Source organism: Dipteris shenzhenensis, chromosome 7 (genome assembly GCF_047967505.1).
Source record: "Dipteris shenzhenensis isolate YYH24624 ecotype China chromosome 7, Dip_SZ_1.0, whole genome shotgun sequence".
NCBI classification, from domain to species: Eukaryota; Viridiplantae; Streptophyta; class Polypodiopsida; order Gleicheniales; family Dipteridaceae; genus Dipteris; species Dipteris shenzhenensis.
The window spans coordinates 57,406,754-57,426,342 of NC_141602.1; the positions used below are offsets into that span (position 1 = coordinate 57,406,754).

Below are 19,589 nucleotides of genomic sequence, written 5' to 3' on the forward strand. Positions count from 1 at the left end.
ATCATATGTTCAAACTTCTCTAATTTGAAAGTCTGTATGATATGTCGAAGTATGAAAATGATCAAGGGAAAATTGATTGTACCATACATCAACTGCATCCTCCAATGACAACAAAAAGATGTGTAGGAAGGCATGCTCATTCTCCACAACTTTAGCTTTGCATGCCGTGAGAAATTTCCTCACATGAGCTTTCACATCCTCATGGAGGTGACCGTCAAACTTCTAAGTCTTCACATGGACCTTGTTGAGTAACTCAAGAAGTCTAGCTTTTTCTGCAGGACTGAGAACTACCATATCCACCCAAGAGGCTGCAAGAGTTGAAGGGCCTCCTGATGGAGTAGTACTAGATGTGTGTACCATGGAGACATACGGTGGAGAGGCTAATGAGACAACACCCCGTGCAGAGGACCACACTGGTGAACATAGTTACCAGCCGAAACGAAAACGGAAGAAACGGAAGAAACGGAAGAAACGGAAGAAACGGAGTTTCCGGGCCCCGCCGAAACGGAAACGGAAGAAACGGCAATATGATACAATTTATGTATAAAAATTTATTTTTTATACATAATTTAATTATCAATAGAGTGCAAATCATACATAATACAAATTACAATTATCTATACTTGAAGGCTGAAGCTTCAGGCTTCAGCCTTTAAGCATCAATGCATCATTCATGATTCATGCCTCTATGATTCTAAATTCTTGAATGATGCTTCAATAATCTGAAATCAACATGTATCATGAGTCATGACTAACAAGTTTGGCATTACAAGAATCTGAAATTTAGAAGTTTGAAGTACTTAAAAGTTTAAACTTAGCACACAAGTTGAAACTTGAAACTTGAAACTTGAAACTTGAAAGTATTCAATGTCCAGACTCCATAGATGATCATGATTCATGGTCCACAAATTTCATGATCATGATTCATGACTCATGACTCATGAGTCATGCAAGACTCAAAATAAAAGCACTCATGGATGATATAAAAAAACAGCAGGACTACTGATCATCTGCATCATCCATGGCCTCCTCGTCATCGTCATCCTCTGCGTCCTCAGATAAGTTCGAGGCATCTGTGTCACTGTCTGAAGAAGAATCATCAACATCAGGATCAGGATCATCGGGTGCAACTGAAGTACTAGCACCATCTCCAGATGGTTGAGTGTATGATCGTGTGTGGTGTGCTGGCGCTGACAACTCCTCATACAACATGGTGTATATGTCCAGCTCCTCCCGTGGGATATCTGGTATGACCTCCATCTTCTCCACGTCCACCTTGTCTACATTCACTTGGCGAGGTTCGGGGCAGCCGGCGGTGAACTCAAGGAGACGGAGGTTGCAATGACAAAACACCAACCGCTCCAATTGAGCCGTGCTCAATCTGTTCCTCTTCTTTGTGTGAAAGAGGGCCCAAGTGCTCCAGTTCCTCTCACAAGGACCGGAACTGCAGTCCTGTGAGAGAACACGTATAGCAAGGCGTTTCTGCCATAAGCCAATTAAGCCGAGATAAGTATCAGGAACTTGATAACTTTAAACATATTTGTAGTAGATAAAACTTCAAATTACTTAACGACTAAGCTCCAACTAGTGGCGTTGGAACTTGTCTCTTAGACTCTTACCAAAGTAGGAGTACAGTTGCCATATTTCTCCCACCAGGAGACAGGTTGCAACTGTGTCTCTCGGAGCCTAGCTGTAGGTCGACCAAAGGAGAGGCTGTGATTGCGGAACAATAGAAGTTCATCCTCCAATCTTCGTTGCATCTCCAAGTCACCACCTGTCCAATTTTGTAGATACTGTTGCATCCCCTCCTCCAACTCGTCATTCTCATATTGCTCTTGACTGCGCCAGAGCGGATGCAATACATGTGCCACCGCATGGATTGGGCGGTGGAACCAATTCCACCGCTTATTCCATATAGCACGGATGGACTCAACCCTAAATCATGCCACAAGAAATTAGAATGCATTATGCATACAAAATTGATAGACTATAGATAATAGTACATACATAATATATATCTGAAAATTCCAGGCTTCATGATAACAAATTGCCATTTAGTAACTGCAATAATTATACATATTACAAAAGTAAAAAGTCTTACTTATCAGGCGATAGGGAAGTGTTTCTGTTGAGGGCCTCTCCAATCTTGTCCATAAACTCGTACAAGAGCCCTAATGTGCTTCCCTCCATGTCTGTGATGCGAAGCACCGTGTAGATAGGATTAATCGATTTGATTAATGCCTCCGCCTGATTCCACCAAGACTCATCCATGATCATGCGAAAAAATTTGATAGACTTTGCTTGGCCTCTATCATCCCAATCTCCCCACTCCCGAGACACAACCGTGCGCAACAAGCCCTGGCGCACTCGCACAAGCCTCTCCACCACTATGAACATGTAAGCAAACCTTGTGGTTGGAGGTTTCAATAGCTCAAGGTCACTGTAAGCCCGATAGATGCTGAGGACTTTGGGTCTCTTCGTGACAAACTTCACGATACTGCGGGCTGTGGAGAAGATGGCATCAATCCAAGGTATCTTCCCTAGGTCCTCGATCAAAAGATCAAGGCAATGTGAGGCACAGGGTGTCCACACAATCTTAGGGAACTCATCTTCTAACATGGCACCCATTGACACACAATTGCTGCCATTATCTGTCACCACCTGCACCACATACTCAACACCTATCTCCATAATGGCTGCCCGTAAATGCTCCCAAATATACAGCCCTGTAATCACTGTACCTGCAGTGGAAGCGTCTATGGCTCTCAAGAACATGGTTCCCTTGCAAGAAGACACTAAAATATTGTACACATTCCTCTTGCGTGCATCTGACCATCCATCGCATAAGAGTGTGCATCCATATTTTTTCCAAGTCTCTTTCAAGGGCTTCATTTGGTCTTCCACACATTCCCTCTCTCTTCTTAGCTCTCTTGTCCGCAAGGCCTCATATGTAGGCCCTTCCCATTCATACCCAATGCGGCTTACAGCTCTCATGGCCTTCCTCCATCGTGTAGTCTTCGCCACATGAAAGGGTATTGCACATTGTATGAAGAGCTTTGTGAGCTCACTAGTGGCCTCCTTCACTGCTTGCTTTTGCAAGCGTGCTTGAATGCTAGACCTTTGCAGTGATCCTCTTTTCCCCGCACTAGCATCCACACTATTTGATCCATGTGGCAAGGGTGTTCTTGTGGCACTAGGACCTGCGCTCGATGTAGTTGATGCCCCTCTACTTCTCTTTGCAGAACCCAATGTGCTGGCATCATCCAATGGCTCAGTGTCAGCAGCCTCTTCTTCATCTTGCAGCCCTTGTCCTCCACTTTTTGCAGCCAAGGCTGCCATACGCGCACGCTTCCATTCTGCTAGGCCACCTTTCACTGCAGTAGGCACGAACTCACAAGGTCCTACATCCTTGCAGGGAACACCTGCTAGATGGTCTTTCACCCGTGTGACAGACCCCGTCTTGCTTATGCCGCAATAGTTGCATCTCCACTTCTTGGAGCCACCGCCTCCTTTATAACTATCCAGGAGGGAGACATGGACCCAATAAGCATCTCTCGGCATTGAGGAGGATGGAGAGGTCACAAGTGACTCGTGAGAAAGGATGGGAGGTAGACTGTAGAAGGAGGATGGAGAGATAGAGGTAAAAGAGGATGGAGAGGATGGAGAGGTAGAAGTGAAGGAGAATGGAGAGGAGGAGGACAGAGAGGTAGAAGGTAAGATTAAAGAGAGGATGGAGAGAAGAAGGATGGAGGGATGGAGTCAGGAGAGCAGGCTGCCAAGCTGCAGGCTGCAGCTTGCAGGATGGAGAAGATGGAGCAAAGGATGAAGAGGATGGAGAGAGCTCAGAGAAGGATGGAGGTGAGGGCAGGTCCAAGAGCAAAGGATGGGATGGAGAGAGCTTGAAGGATGCTGAAAGGATGCTAGAAGGAGGCTGAAAGAATGCGGGAGGCGACGAAAAACGGCAGCGGCGAAATTCTGGAAGAAAACCCAAAAAACCCGTTTTTAGGGTTTCTGGGAAAACAGGAAAAACGAAACGCCGTTTCTTGACGAAACGGCGTTTCCGTTTCGCCGTTTCCGTTTCCTCCCACGAAACGAGCGTTTCGTGCAACTATGCTGGTGAAGTCACTATTGATGTAGCCATAGAGCATATGTTGCAGGCACTACCGTTGCGAAAGTAGATGGTGAGGACATAGGAAACGTGGGAGTAAATGAGGATGCAATATATGATGGATAAGTAGTAGGCAAAGATAGAGATAATGAAAATGGCAGCGTAGAGGGTAGGGACATGACCGGAGCAAAATGAGAACCCACGGGTGTCATGGATTTAGAAACTAGACTTGACGGACTGGGGTTATGCATAACAGGCGAAATAGTAGCTTGACCACTGGATGCAAAGTCTAGTGTTGTTGCTGAAGTAGGCACTACTCCCATTGAAGTGGCTGTTGATGAAGACATTGTTGCAAGGGGAGTCTTGACCTTGATTAGCTCCTGAGGAGTCCTCATCCTTCGTACTTTCCTCTTTCACCCGCTCTCCGGTTTGTATATCTTATTGGTTCAGATCGAGAAGAGTTTCGATGAAGTTACTTGCTCTGGCTACTGATCCAATGGGTTCACTTTGTGCTCGACCTGAGGACTTTGTGAACTTCCATCTCACGTAATGATTTTTGTATCAATTTTGGTCGGCCGGAAGTCTTCTCTCCAAAGTACCTCCTAGTTCTCTCACTAGCTCCTTCAAGGGTATCATAACTACTTAGCATAAGAACTATCTCCTATAGGACCCTCGAACCCCACTTCACTCTTACTACTCAACACCAGCAATGTCCCACCGTGATCGCCATAAACTGTTTGAGGGGGAGATCTGCTCACTTCCGAAGGTGTTATCGGAGGCCTAAGGCCATTGATGTAAGACGCGTGAGGTCGGTGATGTGTAGACCTATGACATAACACTACGTCCAACCATTGTACTACACCATGTGATGTGTGAACTTATGACACAACACTACGTCGATTGCACTACATTGCGTGATGCGTGAACCTATGACACAACACTACGTCGACTACACTACAGTGCGTGATGCGTGAGCCTATGACACAACACTACGTCAAAGGATCGTGCGTGCTACGAAGTGCTGGGTGCTAGAATCGGAACACATGATAAATAAACCCGGAAAGGAGATAAGAAGGAGCAACACTGATGACCAATAACTGAGAAAGTAGTAGACAAGAGCATAACACAAGCAAAGTGCGTAACATAGAATGAAATGAATCCTCGTAAAGCAAAGATTAGAGATCAATCATCCACAGTAGCAATACACCATAACAATGCAATAGGCGAGCTCGTAGCTCTAGCCTCTCTCCTTCTCATTCTCAATCCCTGTACAATGATGAATGAATCCCCATGCCCCTGGCAGTGGTCTTTGTAAAAGATGAGCTTCACAAGGAGCTTCCAGGGCGGCAACCAAGTCCTCTATGTGTGTAACTGTAAGAGATCCTCTGGGATGACCTAGTTCACCTCGTGATGTGTGTAAGTGTAAGGGATCCTTTGGGATGACCTAGTTCACATCGTGATGTGTCAGCGGGATGGATGGGGCCTTGACGGTTTATTTGAAAGGACGGTTGCCTATCTATGTGGAGCCCATGCTCTCAAACCATTTGCATGTGTGTGCATACCAACATCTTTGGTCACCCTCTTTCGCCAGTGCCATGGATAAGGACAAGGCCAACCAAGGAAGCCTACCTCGCTCTGTGGTGAAGGAGCCATACTGTCTAATGTGGTAGAGATATGTGATTACGAAACATTGCATCAAGCTGTAGTAGGGATGCTCTGAACTCAGCTAGGACTATCTGACATGGGATTGAGAAGGGTTTTGGTCCAAGGGTCCTAGAAGTGAGTATGAAAGCACTACCGCTCGAGTCAGGCCAATGTGGCATACCCCCTGCTCAATCAGGCCTGTAATGATGGTCGCATCGCGAAGATTGGGCCAGAGAAAACGAGCCCCAAGTATGTGTGTAGGATGCAACCACCTCCACAGGAAAACCCATCCAAGGTGAAATTCTCTCTGTGCATGGCTGCCCGAGAATTGTTGAAGATCATGACCTTAGTTTTGCCAAGGTTTACCTTCAAGTCATGTGTCTTACAGAAGGTATGATGTGCATCTAAGTGTCGTTGGAGATCCTCTACCGAAGAAGAGAGTAAGACCACGTCATCTGTGTACAAGAGAATTTGGAGCAAGGATCTGGCTAGAGAGCAACCAGCCCCTCTCAGCGTCCCAATAAAGGTCTTAAGCTCATCTATGTAGAGGCCACATGGTTTGACTCAATGGTGCTCCTGATCTTCTTCGTCGACCCTGCACTTGTATGAACCCTGCCCGAAAAGATTGTGGTCATGCATTAAAAAACAACACATCATGACACTTATGGTTATGCTTACAGCTGGCCTCAAACCCAAAGCAGTCAACATAGTCTCATCCATAAATATCCACATAGCCTCAGCATAGCACTTGAATGGGACCGAGGTGTGTGTGAGGGACCAGCAGGTGTATAAAGGTGTATTCTGGTGATTGCCAGGTCTCAAGAGTGTGCCCAGGAGAGGAGGGTCAATGGAGGAGATATAAGGACTGCATCGGCTGCTGCTGAAGGACTGAGTGCTGCTAATGACTCATTGCTTGTGGCTGCCCCTGGAGCTGTAGGAAATGTCACGACTGTTGCTGCTGGAGCTGCTAAGGCTTCTGAAACTGTTTATCTGGCTGGCATCTACTAGAACTGATGGAGCTGCTGCTGGCGGTGCTGTACGGACTGCTGCTGGAACTGGAGAGCTACTGGTGGAGCTGATGACATGGTCTGGAAATGCACCTTTATATAGGAATGGGGCTGCTGCTGCTGGGCCAACTCAGTCGGTGGCTTGCAGACTCAGAGAGTGTTGGATTGATGATGCCATTTATGCCTTGCCACCATCCCTCCTAGTTTCCTAATCAAATAGAGACATTAGAGGGTCATCCATGCAAGGATTGATAGATTCTCTGTTGATGATTGGGCTTTAGATTAGAGGTGGTAGTATTTATATTGCCCCTGGGGTTTCCACGTCTGACCACTATCTGGTGGTTCTTACTATCTTTGAGGCACACACTCCTTCTTGCTCTTGTCCGTATTTGGGATTCTTATTTGCAGGATGTTTTGTGTTTTCCTTCTGCTTTGGCAGCGGCTCTTCTTCATAGTAGTGAGTGTTATCATTCTGTTGCTAGGAACAAGAGACACAATGTCCTTAGATAGGAGATTGCCATCTGCCAGCAACTAGCAGCCCTGCAAAGGGAAGCGCAGAAGAGACGATCAGATGCTTGGGTCCATGAGCGCCTTGTTGCAGCAAGGGCTTACCAGCAGAGGGCTGGTTTTCGTACCATGCTTTTGGTCCTCTCATGAGTCCTCTCATGACACTTAAAAGTGTTTCACAATAAATTGACTCTGATGGTACTTTGCAGTTAGATTCACATACCATCATCCAAATTGCTGCAGGTTACTATGCTTCCCTTCCATTGCAGTGAGAGAAGTGCTAGATTAAGGGTTTGGCAGTCTCGACTGTTTCTTTCATACTTAATAGAATAGAAGTCTATTGTGGGAGGGGAACTAAATTAGTGATGAAGAGACCCTCAATACTCTTTTCTTGTTTACTTCGAGTGTTATGTGGCAGCTCTTGGGATCACAGGGGAAGCATAGAGAACTCTTTCCTTATTGGCAGCGGAAAGGTCTACAGTTGGTCCTTATGTGCCTAATCCTTTTGTAACTCTACTTGTCTTGGGTTGCCATTTTAAGTGAGAAAGTGGAGACTTGTTGTCAAGGGATTCTCAGATGCTGCTCAAGCTGTTTAACCTTCTGTATCTATTTTGGGTTTAAAGGCATCCTGAACTTATATTTGGAAACTTCTCAGATGCTTATGAGACTCATGAAAGTACCATGACTTGTAATTGGGAAATATGTTTATGGAAGATAACTTTTGGTACTGCCTTTTATGACTTAATCACCTCAGTCTGCCTGTGCAATTGTATTCGTCTAATTTAGCTATGTGTATCCTCTTGATAATCTGCATGGTTATGATGTTCATGTCATTGATATGGGCAGTTTTTTTGGTTTGAGGACTGGTTATTTTGCAGGAAGTGTATGGGCCAAATGCATCAGATAATGATCTGAGTGAGGATGAAGACTGGGGGATGAGAAAAAGACCGAGGAAAGTTCAGGAATCCGATGGAGTCACTGAAGAAGAGACTTTTGAGTCAAAGCAGTCGAAGATGAAGAAAGACGAGAAGTCCGAAGTTCTGCCAGGCAGCATGGAGGCTTTACAGGCCAGAAAGAGTTTAGTCAGGTTGCCAACAGAAGTGGTTGTGGTAGGTCCTTGTCAATTCTCAAGGTATCTTGATTCTGGTGAATTTGTCAGTGGTTTTGTAATCTGTTTCTAAGACTCAGGAAGCATGGGATAGGAGTTATCAAGTTAATGAAAAGAATCTGATGTATATGCTAATGATGAATTTAAGGGTCTCACATTTAATTAGTAACGTTGTAGGTGACTTGGAAGTTTGTGGCTATATGACCATGCTTGAGTTCAAAGCTTTGTGAGAAGCTATAAGAATGGATAGAAATTCGCTGGATGTGATTTACTTCTGGGTTGTTTTTTGTGGTGACACAGAGGCTGCGGGAGGTGTTCAAAGAATGCCAACTTCCCTCTAAGACCTGCAAGGAGGATCTATCCCATCAATTTGGGGTAACCTTTGCCCAAGTAAGCTTCTTAATTGCCTTAGCAGGATCAAATGTTGCTGCTAATATTATTAATTTGTGAGCTTTTTCTTGAGCAGAACTAGGCATGGCATATGTAAATGCTTCAAAGCAAGAGCATGAAATGTTTCTCCTCTTCAATGATTCTACAGCCCATGAAAGGGTGTACCATTGGTAAAATAGGTAGTCCTACTCGTGCATTTAGGAGCTTTAATTTTGCAATCACAGGAGAGGACTGGGTACTTTGTCGACGTTTTGATGAAGGCCCAAACGATGAAGATGCTTGATGATCAAGTGGGGCATGTAAGCTGTGGATAGAACATGGCATAGGCTACTTTTCAGGTAGCCTACCCGAAGGACAGGCTTAGACGCGGGTGTTTAGTGGCCATGATTTGGTTGATGTGAGTGAGAAGGCCCGTAGTGTTACTCATTAGCCTTTGAATTAGTGTTCCAACAAGTTGGGAGTATTGGCCCCAGTGTTTATGCATTGGGTCCTCAAGTTGGGTTTTGAGCTAGTGATGCCTTCAGTGGTTTCCGACATAAATCTGGACTACTCTCCCTCCAACCCCCCTTGAAATCCACTCATTCTGAAGTTGTTACGTTGGCATGAGCTAGACATAATTGTCTTGGAACATGCATGTGTTTCATGACCATGCATGTCAACAGTTGCACCACTTGATCTTATGGTGGTATGATTTGCAGTGAGCCCTCGGTGGGTGTTTAGTGTACATTCTGTCTTGGCCACAGACATATGCCAACATTGCCAACTTCTATGGAGGGGGCTGGGGCTTGCACATTGGCCCTCGAGGGTGGGACAGAGCAAGAGAGTGTATTTCCATGGGACAAGCCCTTTCAGTGGAGGTTTTTGACTAGGGATAGCTAGGGGGCTCGTTTCTCCGCGATGCCTCCCTCTGAGTGGGACATTGGGCGCAATTCATTTTCTCCTATAGTAATTGAGATCCATGCAAGAAGTAGAGTGTACTAGGATTTAGGTGAGCTTGTGGTATGAGTTGAGAGAGTTGACAAGGAGGGAAAATTCAAAATATGGGATGAGAAACCCTAAACCTAAATGTGTATATAAAGGACTCCCTCTCTCACAGTCTCCCTGATTCCAACTAAAAGAGAAGAAGAAGAAGAAGAGAGAGATCACATCAAGAAGAGAGAAAGAAGAGAGAAATCACTCTAGTCCACTAAAGTGAGTCCCCTCTCTCCTCCCCTCTTCCTATGAAGACCCTACCCCTTCCCATGGACTCTCATGGAGACCCCTCCCCTCCTGGCCTGCCACTTGGCAGTCCGGGGAGAGCTATCCCCTCCATGTTGTAGCTATGCGGTAGGGGGGGGAAGGGGGAGGGGAGGGGAGGGCTTTTTCTTGGTCTATCACGGACAGGCCGAACAGCCATAATCATAACTATACCGATACATAAAGAGGAATCTCTGAGCTCATGGAGAAGATGGGGCTAGCAATACTGTGGTGGTGATATGGGAGCTGGCGGAGATGTCAAGCCTTAGAGGGGGTTGGCGATGTATTCAAGCTACGGTGGTAGCATAAAGCCCTTGATGGAGCGTTGACAGTTGTCGGTATGTGGACCCTTGTGGTCTCCTAGCTATGGCACTGCAATGAACAAGTGCCACTGTCAGTCCCATCGTCCATGTCCTCGATCTGGTAAGCATGGAGGGAAGTTCCCCTAGTCTAACCTGTGCCTTATCACTCTGGTCCTTGGATATGCCATCTCATTGAGTCCTGCTGGGTTTTATTTATTTGAAGTACTATCCTATTCTAACCTTTGATAGCTTTATATTTTATAGGTTCTGTCATAGATACTTTGAAGTTCTACTACTAATTGACCTATTGTGGGTTAGATATCTTCTTCTGGTATTGTGGAGGATCCATACGTTTATAGAGCAGTGGGTCCAAGGTCTTATTTTATGCTTGGTCTTTGGGACAGTATTTGAGAAATGCTTGGATGCTAAAAAAAATTTCATAGTTAAACTGTGTATGCAAAGGTGCGTACAAGTTTTAACTGGTGTATATAAGCAAGATGTTATGTTTAAATGATTGATTGTCTGGTCGGTCCGTCCGTATTCATCTTTTGAGGCTAGTGACGTGCATCTCTTGGCACCTTCAAGTGCGATCGGAGGAGGCAACTATGAAACCTACTTCCTTGTTTCCAACACAATAAGGTGATCTTTGGGGCCTTTCACACATGTCAACAGCTCCATGATGGTTCATTTGGCATTTGAAAGACTGTACAGTTGGCGCTTCAAATAACATCAGACATATTTGTGATTTGTCTTATATCTTGAAGTGCTCTAAGCCTTATCTTGAGCTCACTTGGCCTCTTGAATTCTCTATATATGGATTGAACTCTAAACTTGAGGAATGATAGCATTTTTCATTGTCATGATGGCAAAGACATTCACATCCTTTCCTGCCCACTTGAGGGTCTCCTAAACCTTTGTTGTACTACAGGCCATAAGCCACCATAAAGTGACTTTTAGATGTTGACCTTCGATAGAGTACGTACACACACACACACACACACACACACACACACTCTTTTTTTTTTGGGGGGGGGGGGGGTGTGAAATCCATTTGTCATTGTAATAAAGCCTTATCATGAGCTCACCTTGCCTCTTTGAATTGGCCTCTAAATTTGAGGAATGCTAGCATTTTCCATTGTCATGGTGGCAAAGACATTCACATCCTCTCTTGCCCACTTGAGGGTCTCCTGAATCTTTGTTGTGCTACAGGCCCTAAGCCACCATAAAGTACTTTTAGATGTTGATCTTTGAGAGGCTACGTACATACAACACACTCACACACACACACACTTTTTTTTTTTTTTGTGGTGAAAACCTTTTTTGGATTATACCTACTAAGTAACTATCCCAAAATGGGATATGTCAAAGTACAGAATTCCCAAATTAGAACGCTGAAAAATACATCAAGAGAAAATATCACTTTAGGACAAATATACATCATACTCTATGTAGTGAGTTTGCAGGCAATCAAATAGAGATTGCTGCAAAGAGAGGCGAAAGAAACGGAAGTAGGACTGTGGTTTCTAGCTTTCCAGAGAGTCCAAAGTGCCCAGTACCGAACCCACACCCACACCCACACCCACACCCATACCCACACACACACACACATTTTGGTGAACACACACACACACTTTTTTTTGGGGGGGTGAAATCCATTTGTCATTATAATACAAAGATAGTCCCAAGGGAAGGGACAACCAGCTACAAAACGTCAGAAGATGTCATTATTAGACAAGGAGGTAGGATATCTAGATCCTGCGCATGTAGACAATCATGTAGAGATGCTTGGAAAAACTGATTTTTAGCCAGAGAGGGATCACCAAAGGTCCTATGATTGCGATCTTTCCATAGGGTCCATGGTGCCTAGTAACATACCCAATAAAATAGAAGATCATATCCTTGCCTCACACGATGAAAACCAAACAGCCAGAATTTATTGCCAAAGCAAGCATTGGGGAAACGAGCCTGAAGCCGCCATTGTAGCAAAAGCAAGAAATCTTGAGACTTTGGGCCAAAATAGATGAGGCATAGATTCCCGTAAGGACAAACATCATCGACAGGTGGCAGGAGCAATACAGCAATGACGTAAGCCCAAATGATGTGCTGCAATCTTTTCGGCCACCACCAAGAGGTGTGTGTCATAGACCCGATGCGATTGGCATGAAGAGAAACCCAAAGGGGAGGCAGCAAAACTTTACACACAGATACAACCATGATATCAGTTAATGGCAGGGCATGGCAAGCACAATCATCCGATGGAAGAACCCAGTCTTTGAGACGGTCAAGAATCTCAAGGTGAGGTACAGGCTGAAAATTATGAGCATCCGTGACAATAAAAACATAAGGGCCTGTAATGCTGTCCTAAAGCATCCTGTTTAACCTCTGCAGGGAAAGAAATGACCATACCAGCTGTATCAAGCAATCATCCACATGGCAGATTCCTTTGGACCAGAGAAAATAAGAGCGGCGAGGTTCTTGTAAAGCCAAAGGAGGCGTGAATGCATTTGCTCAATGAAGACTCTCAGTGCACAAGGATTTACCTGCAAGAGTGTCCCTGCCATTCCTTTTAAATGTGCTTCCAATCAGCAATCAAACGAGAGACAAAAGGGCATCCCTTTACTTTGCCTTCAATGTGACCTTGAAGGACGTCCTATTGAGTGGGTTGCCAACGAACAAAAGCAGGAGAAGACAAGTGCGAAATCAAATGTGGCATCATGAAAATCCATGGCTGATCACCCTGCAGGATTTTTTTCCCCTTGTGAGCTAGAATAAGTATGTGAATATTGAGGATATTAAGACCCCAATGCATTTTAGGTGTGCAAAGGTGATCCATTGAAAGCAGCCTGGCGAAAGGGAGAGCGCTAGAAAAACTCCATGATAGTAGACATCAAATGTCCTGCTTGGCAAACTGCATCAAAGGCAAATAAAATTAATATAGGCAACCAAAATGGACTAAACCATGCGATAGTGGACATGCAAAGGCCATGTTGCCAGTTTCTAGTATCCCAGTTTCTTCTTGAGCATGGTCAAGCACCAAGTCCATTTGCTGACGGAGAGTGGCCATCCACCCGAAAGGTAACCAAGAAGCCATATAAGCTGGGTGGATAAAAGAATGTGCCCCGGCCATAGTATATGATACCAAGCTTTCTCATGGATAGGAAGAAGCCTAGATTTCTGAAAATATACTTACATATAACTACAAAGCACGCATGAGGCAGGAGAGATCCCTTTCAGTGTTTTGGGGCAAGAAAAAGGAATCATCGGCAGATGCCTGCGCAATAGGGTCTGCTGCCATGTGTCTCCAAACCATGCAAGGCACCGGTATCTACCAAATGATCCATGTATTGTAGCATGCGATGAGTAGCTATGGCATAGAATAAGTGGTGAGAGGACAACCTTGTTGTACCGAATGAAAAAGTGTCCAGTGATCTGCAATGTCTCCTGCCAGAATTCCAGCAGCTTTACTATCTACATGTAAGCAGTAAATAACATTCTTCCCAAATCCCAGAGATTTCATGGTGTATGAAATGCAATCTCATTGTACCGTGACAAAGGCTTTAGCAATATCCACACACACACACTCACACATACTTGTATGAAAAATATCAACATTTCCCACTTAAAATCTGTTGGATGAATGCCGATTGTGTTTCACTTCCTATGCTGCTTAAAGAAATCACAAGCTCATCAGATATCTCTATTGCAGAGCTTCGAGATGGAGTTACTGAAGGTGTGATGTGGTAGCAACCTTTAAACAGGGTGTCAAAGCCAATGGCAAGAGTTGATCCCGCAACTCGTTTACAAATAACGTTTTTGATAGACTTTGGTTTAGCCAATCAAATCGTAATTTGTCCTGGAGCAAGATTTTATCTTGCAGGCAATGTCCAACAGGTCTGCTTCCAATTTGTGGTGAATTCAAGCTGTCAAAACAGCAGCAAAAGACTAGAATTCTGCCTGGAGGTGTCTGAGGTAGGAAACTGGAGCCATGAGGTAAGCAAGAGGCTAGAATTCAAAGCGAGTTTGCTGTTTTGGGGTGTAGGAGCTTCAAAAACGAGGGCGTAGACAATATCTCAACAGCAAGGATGCAAGAATGAGGCAAGAAAAGCAATTGGCGTTTCATATGGCTGGTTCTAACCTTAAAACTGATAAAAAGCTGTAAAAGGAAGCTAAGAAACGAAATTAGACTGGGAGGTTAATTAAAATATAAATATATGCATTGAACCAAATATTCCTTTTAATTACTTAATTAAATACTCTTTTTAAAATTTTGCCCCTTGACCCCTCTACCCATAAACATAATTAATGCACAATTAGGCCTAGAACTTTTAATTGTAAACTAGGCTTGCTAAGGACATAACTGAGCTAGACCTAATCCAAACTGAGACCAATCGTTGCGGTTCGTAATGCTGGGACAGCTATGAATGTAAATGTTTTCTTAATGCAAAATTCCTTTACCAAAGAAAAAAAAAAGTGTATAAACATGCTTGCATGCACCATATATGGTCTATCTACTTTTATCTTTGAAAGATCCCTGATTAGAGAGTGTAGAGAAGCTTTCTACAAGAAGTCTCTGATCCAACCAGAATCTGGAGGAGAACCAAGCCAAAAAGAGTCACCAGCAGCCAACAATTGCAGAAGGATCCAAGGCGAATGGTTGTACTCAAGCATCCTGGAGACCAGAAAATTTCAATGCAGGAATTACCAGCATGCAGGAGGAACTGGACTCTTTTCATTCCTGCTCTCTGATTTGATTGACATTAGAGGGCTAGCTCCCAAACTTAGTGAATGGACCTGCTGCTTAGAAATACAGATATGGCTCATAAACATTTGTTTTTTTGAGCTTGTTTCAACCCAGAGTGGATGGTTGAAGGTGTAAACTGCTGTTAACCTTTAAACTGTGTGAAGCCCTAAATCTGCTGCAAAACAATAAGTGACTGCCATGCAGCTACTTTGGATTTTGTATGCAACCAAAACCAGCTTGCTATCCGACTGCTGCATGGGCAGTTGGAGAGCCCCCCATGGCACCTTGGAAACTGCTCTTGTGCCATTTGGAGTGTGCATCCCCTATGTAAAATACCTACACATTTTTCCATGGACATTGTCACTACACTTTCTATTTTTCAGCTGATATTTATTCCTTGTGCACATATTTACTTGTCAATCATGTGAGTTCTTTCTTACAAGACTTACACTTCTAGTCAGACATCTTCTACAAATCCAATGCATTGGTTTTCATCAGTTCAATTAATATCAATTATCCATGTTCTTGAACCATGAAACCGGGCACCTTTCTGCAGAAGGATCTGCCATAGCTGAAACTTCCTGTGTGTACAATCAGTCACATTATGGTGACAGGATGATGGGAGTAGTGCATGGAGTGGACTCCACTACATCGGAGTTATTTCACAACCCATAGGGTTGCAAGTCCTTACAACTTAATAATTATTTACTGAATCACCTTCCACCTGCCAGCATGCCTCACAAGGGATGCTCCGAACATCGACCGGGGTTCTGTACCCAACACAAAGGGGATTTTATACCCTTTGGTTCGTAGTTGCCTTAATACAGGCCTTGGGGGTGAGCCTTGGTGCATCTAGGCTGAGTTTTACGAGGACATAACGAGATTACATAGGTTAAACCTGTAAGTAGGATGTGTTGTAGGCCATCTTCTGGTGGTTCTAGTGATGCCCTATAGGCCATGGTATGTGCCTTGTAGGCATAGGACACTTAGTCCTATGTGACACCTAGGACACTTAGTCCTAGGTCTAGGTACAAGTACCTTGTAACTAAGATTCTTTCATTATCCTAGTTTTGACGTGATGGCGTTTCTCATCGACCTTTGTACTTTGTACCTTGTACGTACTCCGTTCAGTCTCATTGACCCTTCAATGGTATCAAAGCGGGTATTGCTTTTGTCTTCCAGCTCTCCTCAGCCCCCCGAGTCCTCCGTTGCTCATTGGGAGTCTGTTGCTCTGCTGGTCGTCACATCTCCAGCATGTTCGAGGATCTTCAACTGCTGTCTAAGGCTTCCAAAGCCATTTTTGTCGCCATAACTTACCTTATTGCTGCTTTCCAGCAGAGGCGACTACTTCTAGGCCCTGCTGCAGCTTTTTCGAGGTCTCCTACAGCACCCGTGGCCATCAGTCACCATTTTTTGTGTTGCAGATCCAGGTGCCCAGCTTCCGCAACCTCATACAGATCTCAGATCTACCTGTGCTCCATCCGTACAATCAGTACGACTGTACGGACTTCCGTACGGATCACGTACAGATCCCGAGTCTTGTCGCCCAGCTACGTTGCATCTTCTTACGTACCAACTGCGTCGCACAACTATACGGTTTCGTACTTGCTCAGCATCGTCATCGTACTTGCGTTAAGTACTTTGTCGAGCTGCCTTTCGTACCTACGTTCCATACTTCCGCCGTACGGAACAAGTATTTGCTACAGCCGTACGCTCTTCTCCATACAAGTGTACTTGCACCGTACCTGCTCCGTACGTTCACCTACAGATCAGCCGTCAACAACTTGTACCTGCATTCCATACACATGTACTTGCAGAACAGCTGACCGTACAGCTTGTACCTGCTCCGAGTGTTTTGTACAATTTCGCACGTGTGAATCTACTACCAGTGGTATCTACAAACATTTGCAATTTGGGGCTTTTGCAGGACATTGGCAAATTTGGGGTTTTCAGTTCTTTTCACCTCCTTTGGTTGCAATTTCTTGCAAGAATATTGGAGTTTTGGGATTTGGTCTGCAATTTCTTGTTTAGATTGCAGTACATTGGGTCAGATTGCAGGACATTAAGTTACATTTGCAGGACATTGAGTTAGATTTGCATACATTGGGTCACATTTGCAAAAATTTCAGCAAAATTTGGGGCTTTTCTGCATTTGCCCTCTTTTTGGCCTATTTGCCCTCAATAAATTTGGGGCTTTTGCCAGATTTGCTATTTTTTGCAGTGAACATTGCCTGTCACAGTCACATTTGGGTCAGATCTGCATTTGCCCTTTGATTTGGGTCAGAAATTCCAACTCAAGAACAGTCAAGATGGGATGCAAGAGATGCAAATGCACATTCATGCATTGCTTTATCATGCAAGAGAATCACACATCCGGTCTTGCAGGACAGCAAAGGATGCTTGGGATAAATTGGCTTCTCTCTATCAGATTCACAATGAAGCGCGTGTTGCATATTTGAGAAGGCAATTACAGGAAGTCAGTATGAATGAAGGTGAGTCAATGGATTCATACTTGACAAAGGTCAAGGACCTCATGGAACAGCTTGCCAACATTGATGAGGTGGTGCCAAATTCACAACTTGTTAGTACCACATTGAATGGACTGCCAGATACATATCAAGGGTTTGCTACAACCCTTTGATTTATGGCCATGGGTAATCCAGACCACTATTCTTTTGATCAGCTAGTTACTTTGCTTTTGCAAGAAGAGCAAAGTAGAGCTAATAGACAAGCCACTATTCCTGATCATGCAATTGCTTCACAGCAGACAGGAAGAGGCAAGGCTTCCAAGCCTATGGGAAAGCCAAAATCTGCGCATAGCAGCTGCAATTCCTCCCATGCATCTAAAAATACAGCAGATAAGGTAAAGAAGAAAAGATGCAACTATTGTCACAAGTCTGGACATGACATTTCAGAATGCAGGAAGCGCATTGCTTCGGAGAAAAAGAAAGCAGGATTGACAGTTAATGCCTCACATGCTATTGAATTCCATGAGCCAGCTGATGCTTCACATGCACATGCTCTTCAGGATGATTGGGCATGGGCTGTCCATTGCTCATTTGATCCCTCCAAAGCTGATGCACTCTTTACTGCTAATGATGCCTACCAGTCTTGGTACTTTGATAGTGATGCTCTCACATCTTGCAGACAGTTGTTCCATTCTTTAGCTGATGCACCTCGAGGGGGTACTGTTACATGTGCTAATAATGCTTCATATGCTGAAAAAGGAGTTGGAGATGTGTAGCTCACATCCATTTCAAGCCATCCTGTCACTCTGACAAATGTCCTTTTTGTGCCTGGCATTGAAGTCAACTTGATTTCAATTTCAGCAATTGCTACTTCAGGTTTCAGAGTAATTTTTGATGGCTACAGATGTCTAGTTTATGATCTTCGTGATGATAATGCCATAGTTCTCACTGGCACTTTGCAAAAAGGGCTTTATCACCTTGATCATCATTCAACTGCACTTTCTATTGAAGCATTGGCTATTTCAGATTCACAGCTTGCTGAAAGTCATCTTTGGCATGAGAGAATGGGCCATCTCAATTATAGAGCTCTTGCAAAGCTACATTCACAACAGATGGCAAATGATGTACCTCAGACTCACACAGTTTCCAAACATGTGTGTGAGGGTTGTCTTTTGTGTAAGATGCATCGATTTCCTTTTCAAAAGAATTGTCCAAAACTCTCACAAAGGAATTTGCAGCTAGTACACAGTGATGTCTGTGGGCCAATGAGGACAAATGCCATTGGGGGATATAAGTATTTCATGACTCTCATTGATGATTTCACAAGATATTGTTGGGTATATCCTTTAAAGGCCAAATCTGTTTCAGAGATGGCTGAATATGGTTGAGAATGAATCAGGATGCAAGCTTGTCACCCTCAACACAGATAGGGGGGGAGAGTATATGTCAAAGGAGTTTGATGCATTTTTGTCCTCACGGGGCACTACTCCGTACACTCCTCAGCAGAATCGTGTTTCTGAAAGGAAAAACAAGTCCACAATGGAGATGGCCAGATGCATGCTTAAGGCCAAGTCTTTGCCCAATAAATTTTGGCTTGATGCAGTAATGTGTGCCAACTATGTGCTGAATAGATCACCTACACGGGCATTGAAGACTATTACACCTTATGAAGCATGGAAAGGCAGGAAGCCTTCACTTTCACACATGAGAGTTTTTGGGTCTCTTGCATATGTTTATGTACCATCTCAACTGAGACATAAGCTTGATGACAAGGCAATCAAATGCATATTTATTGGTTACAACCAGGAGAGCAGGGGGTATCGGTTATATCAACCAAATACTGGGAAGATTATTGTCAGTAGAGATGTGATCTTTGCTGAACATTCAGCTTCTCCTCTTGTGGACTGCAAAGCAAAGCCAGATGTTGACATGTTTGATGCCTTTGAATCTTGGTTACCTCTGCCATCATCAGAAGAGGATTTTGACCAGCAACATGAGCCTTCTGCAGGCCCTCCACTAAGCAATAAGCAGCCACAACCTCATGCTGATTTGCAGGTTTCTCTTCCAGCACAAAATGA

At 44.2% G+C, this 19,589-nt stretch overlaps 1 protein-coding gene across 3 annotated transcripts in view; it reads left to right on the forward strand.

Annotated features, from left to right (window-relative positions):
* LOC147900557 (pathogenesis-related homeodomain protein-like) overlaps window positions 1-19,589 on the forward strand; it is a 67,838-nt gene that overhangs the window by 44,905 nt on the left and 3,344 nt on the right. For 2 of the 3 annotated variants that reach the window (XM_087377608.1, XM_087377609.1), the window contains 2 exons: window positions 8,145-8,375; window positions 8,675-8,764. In XM_087377608.1, the coding sequence (XP_087233734.1) occupies window positions 8,145-8,375; window positions 8,675-8,764 (321 nt within the window). Of the gene's footprint in view, window positions 1-8,144; window positions 8,399-8,674; window positions 8,765-19,589 lie in introns of all 3 variants that reach the window. The other variant, XM_087377610.1, reaches the window with a different exon arrangement.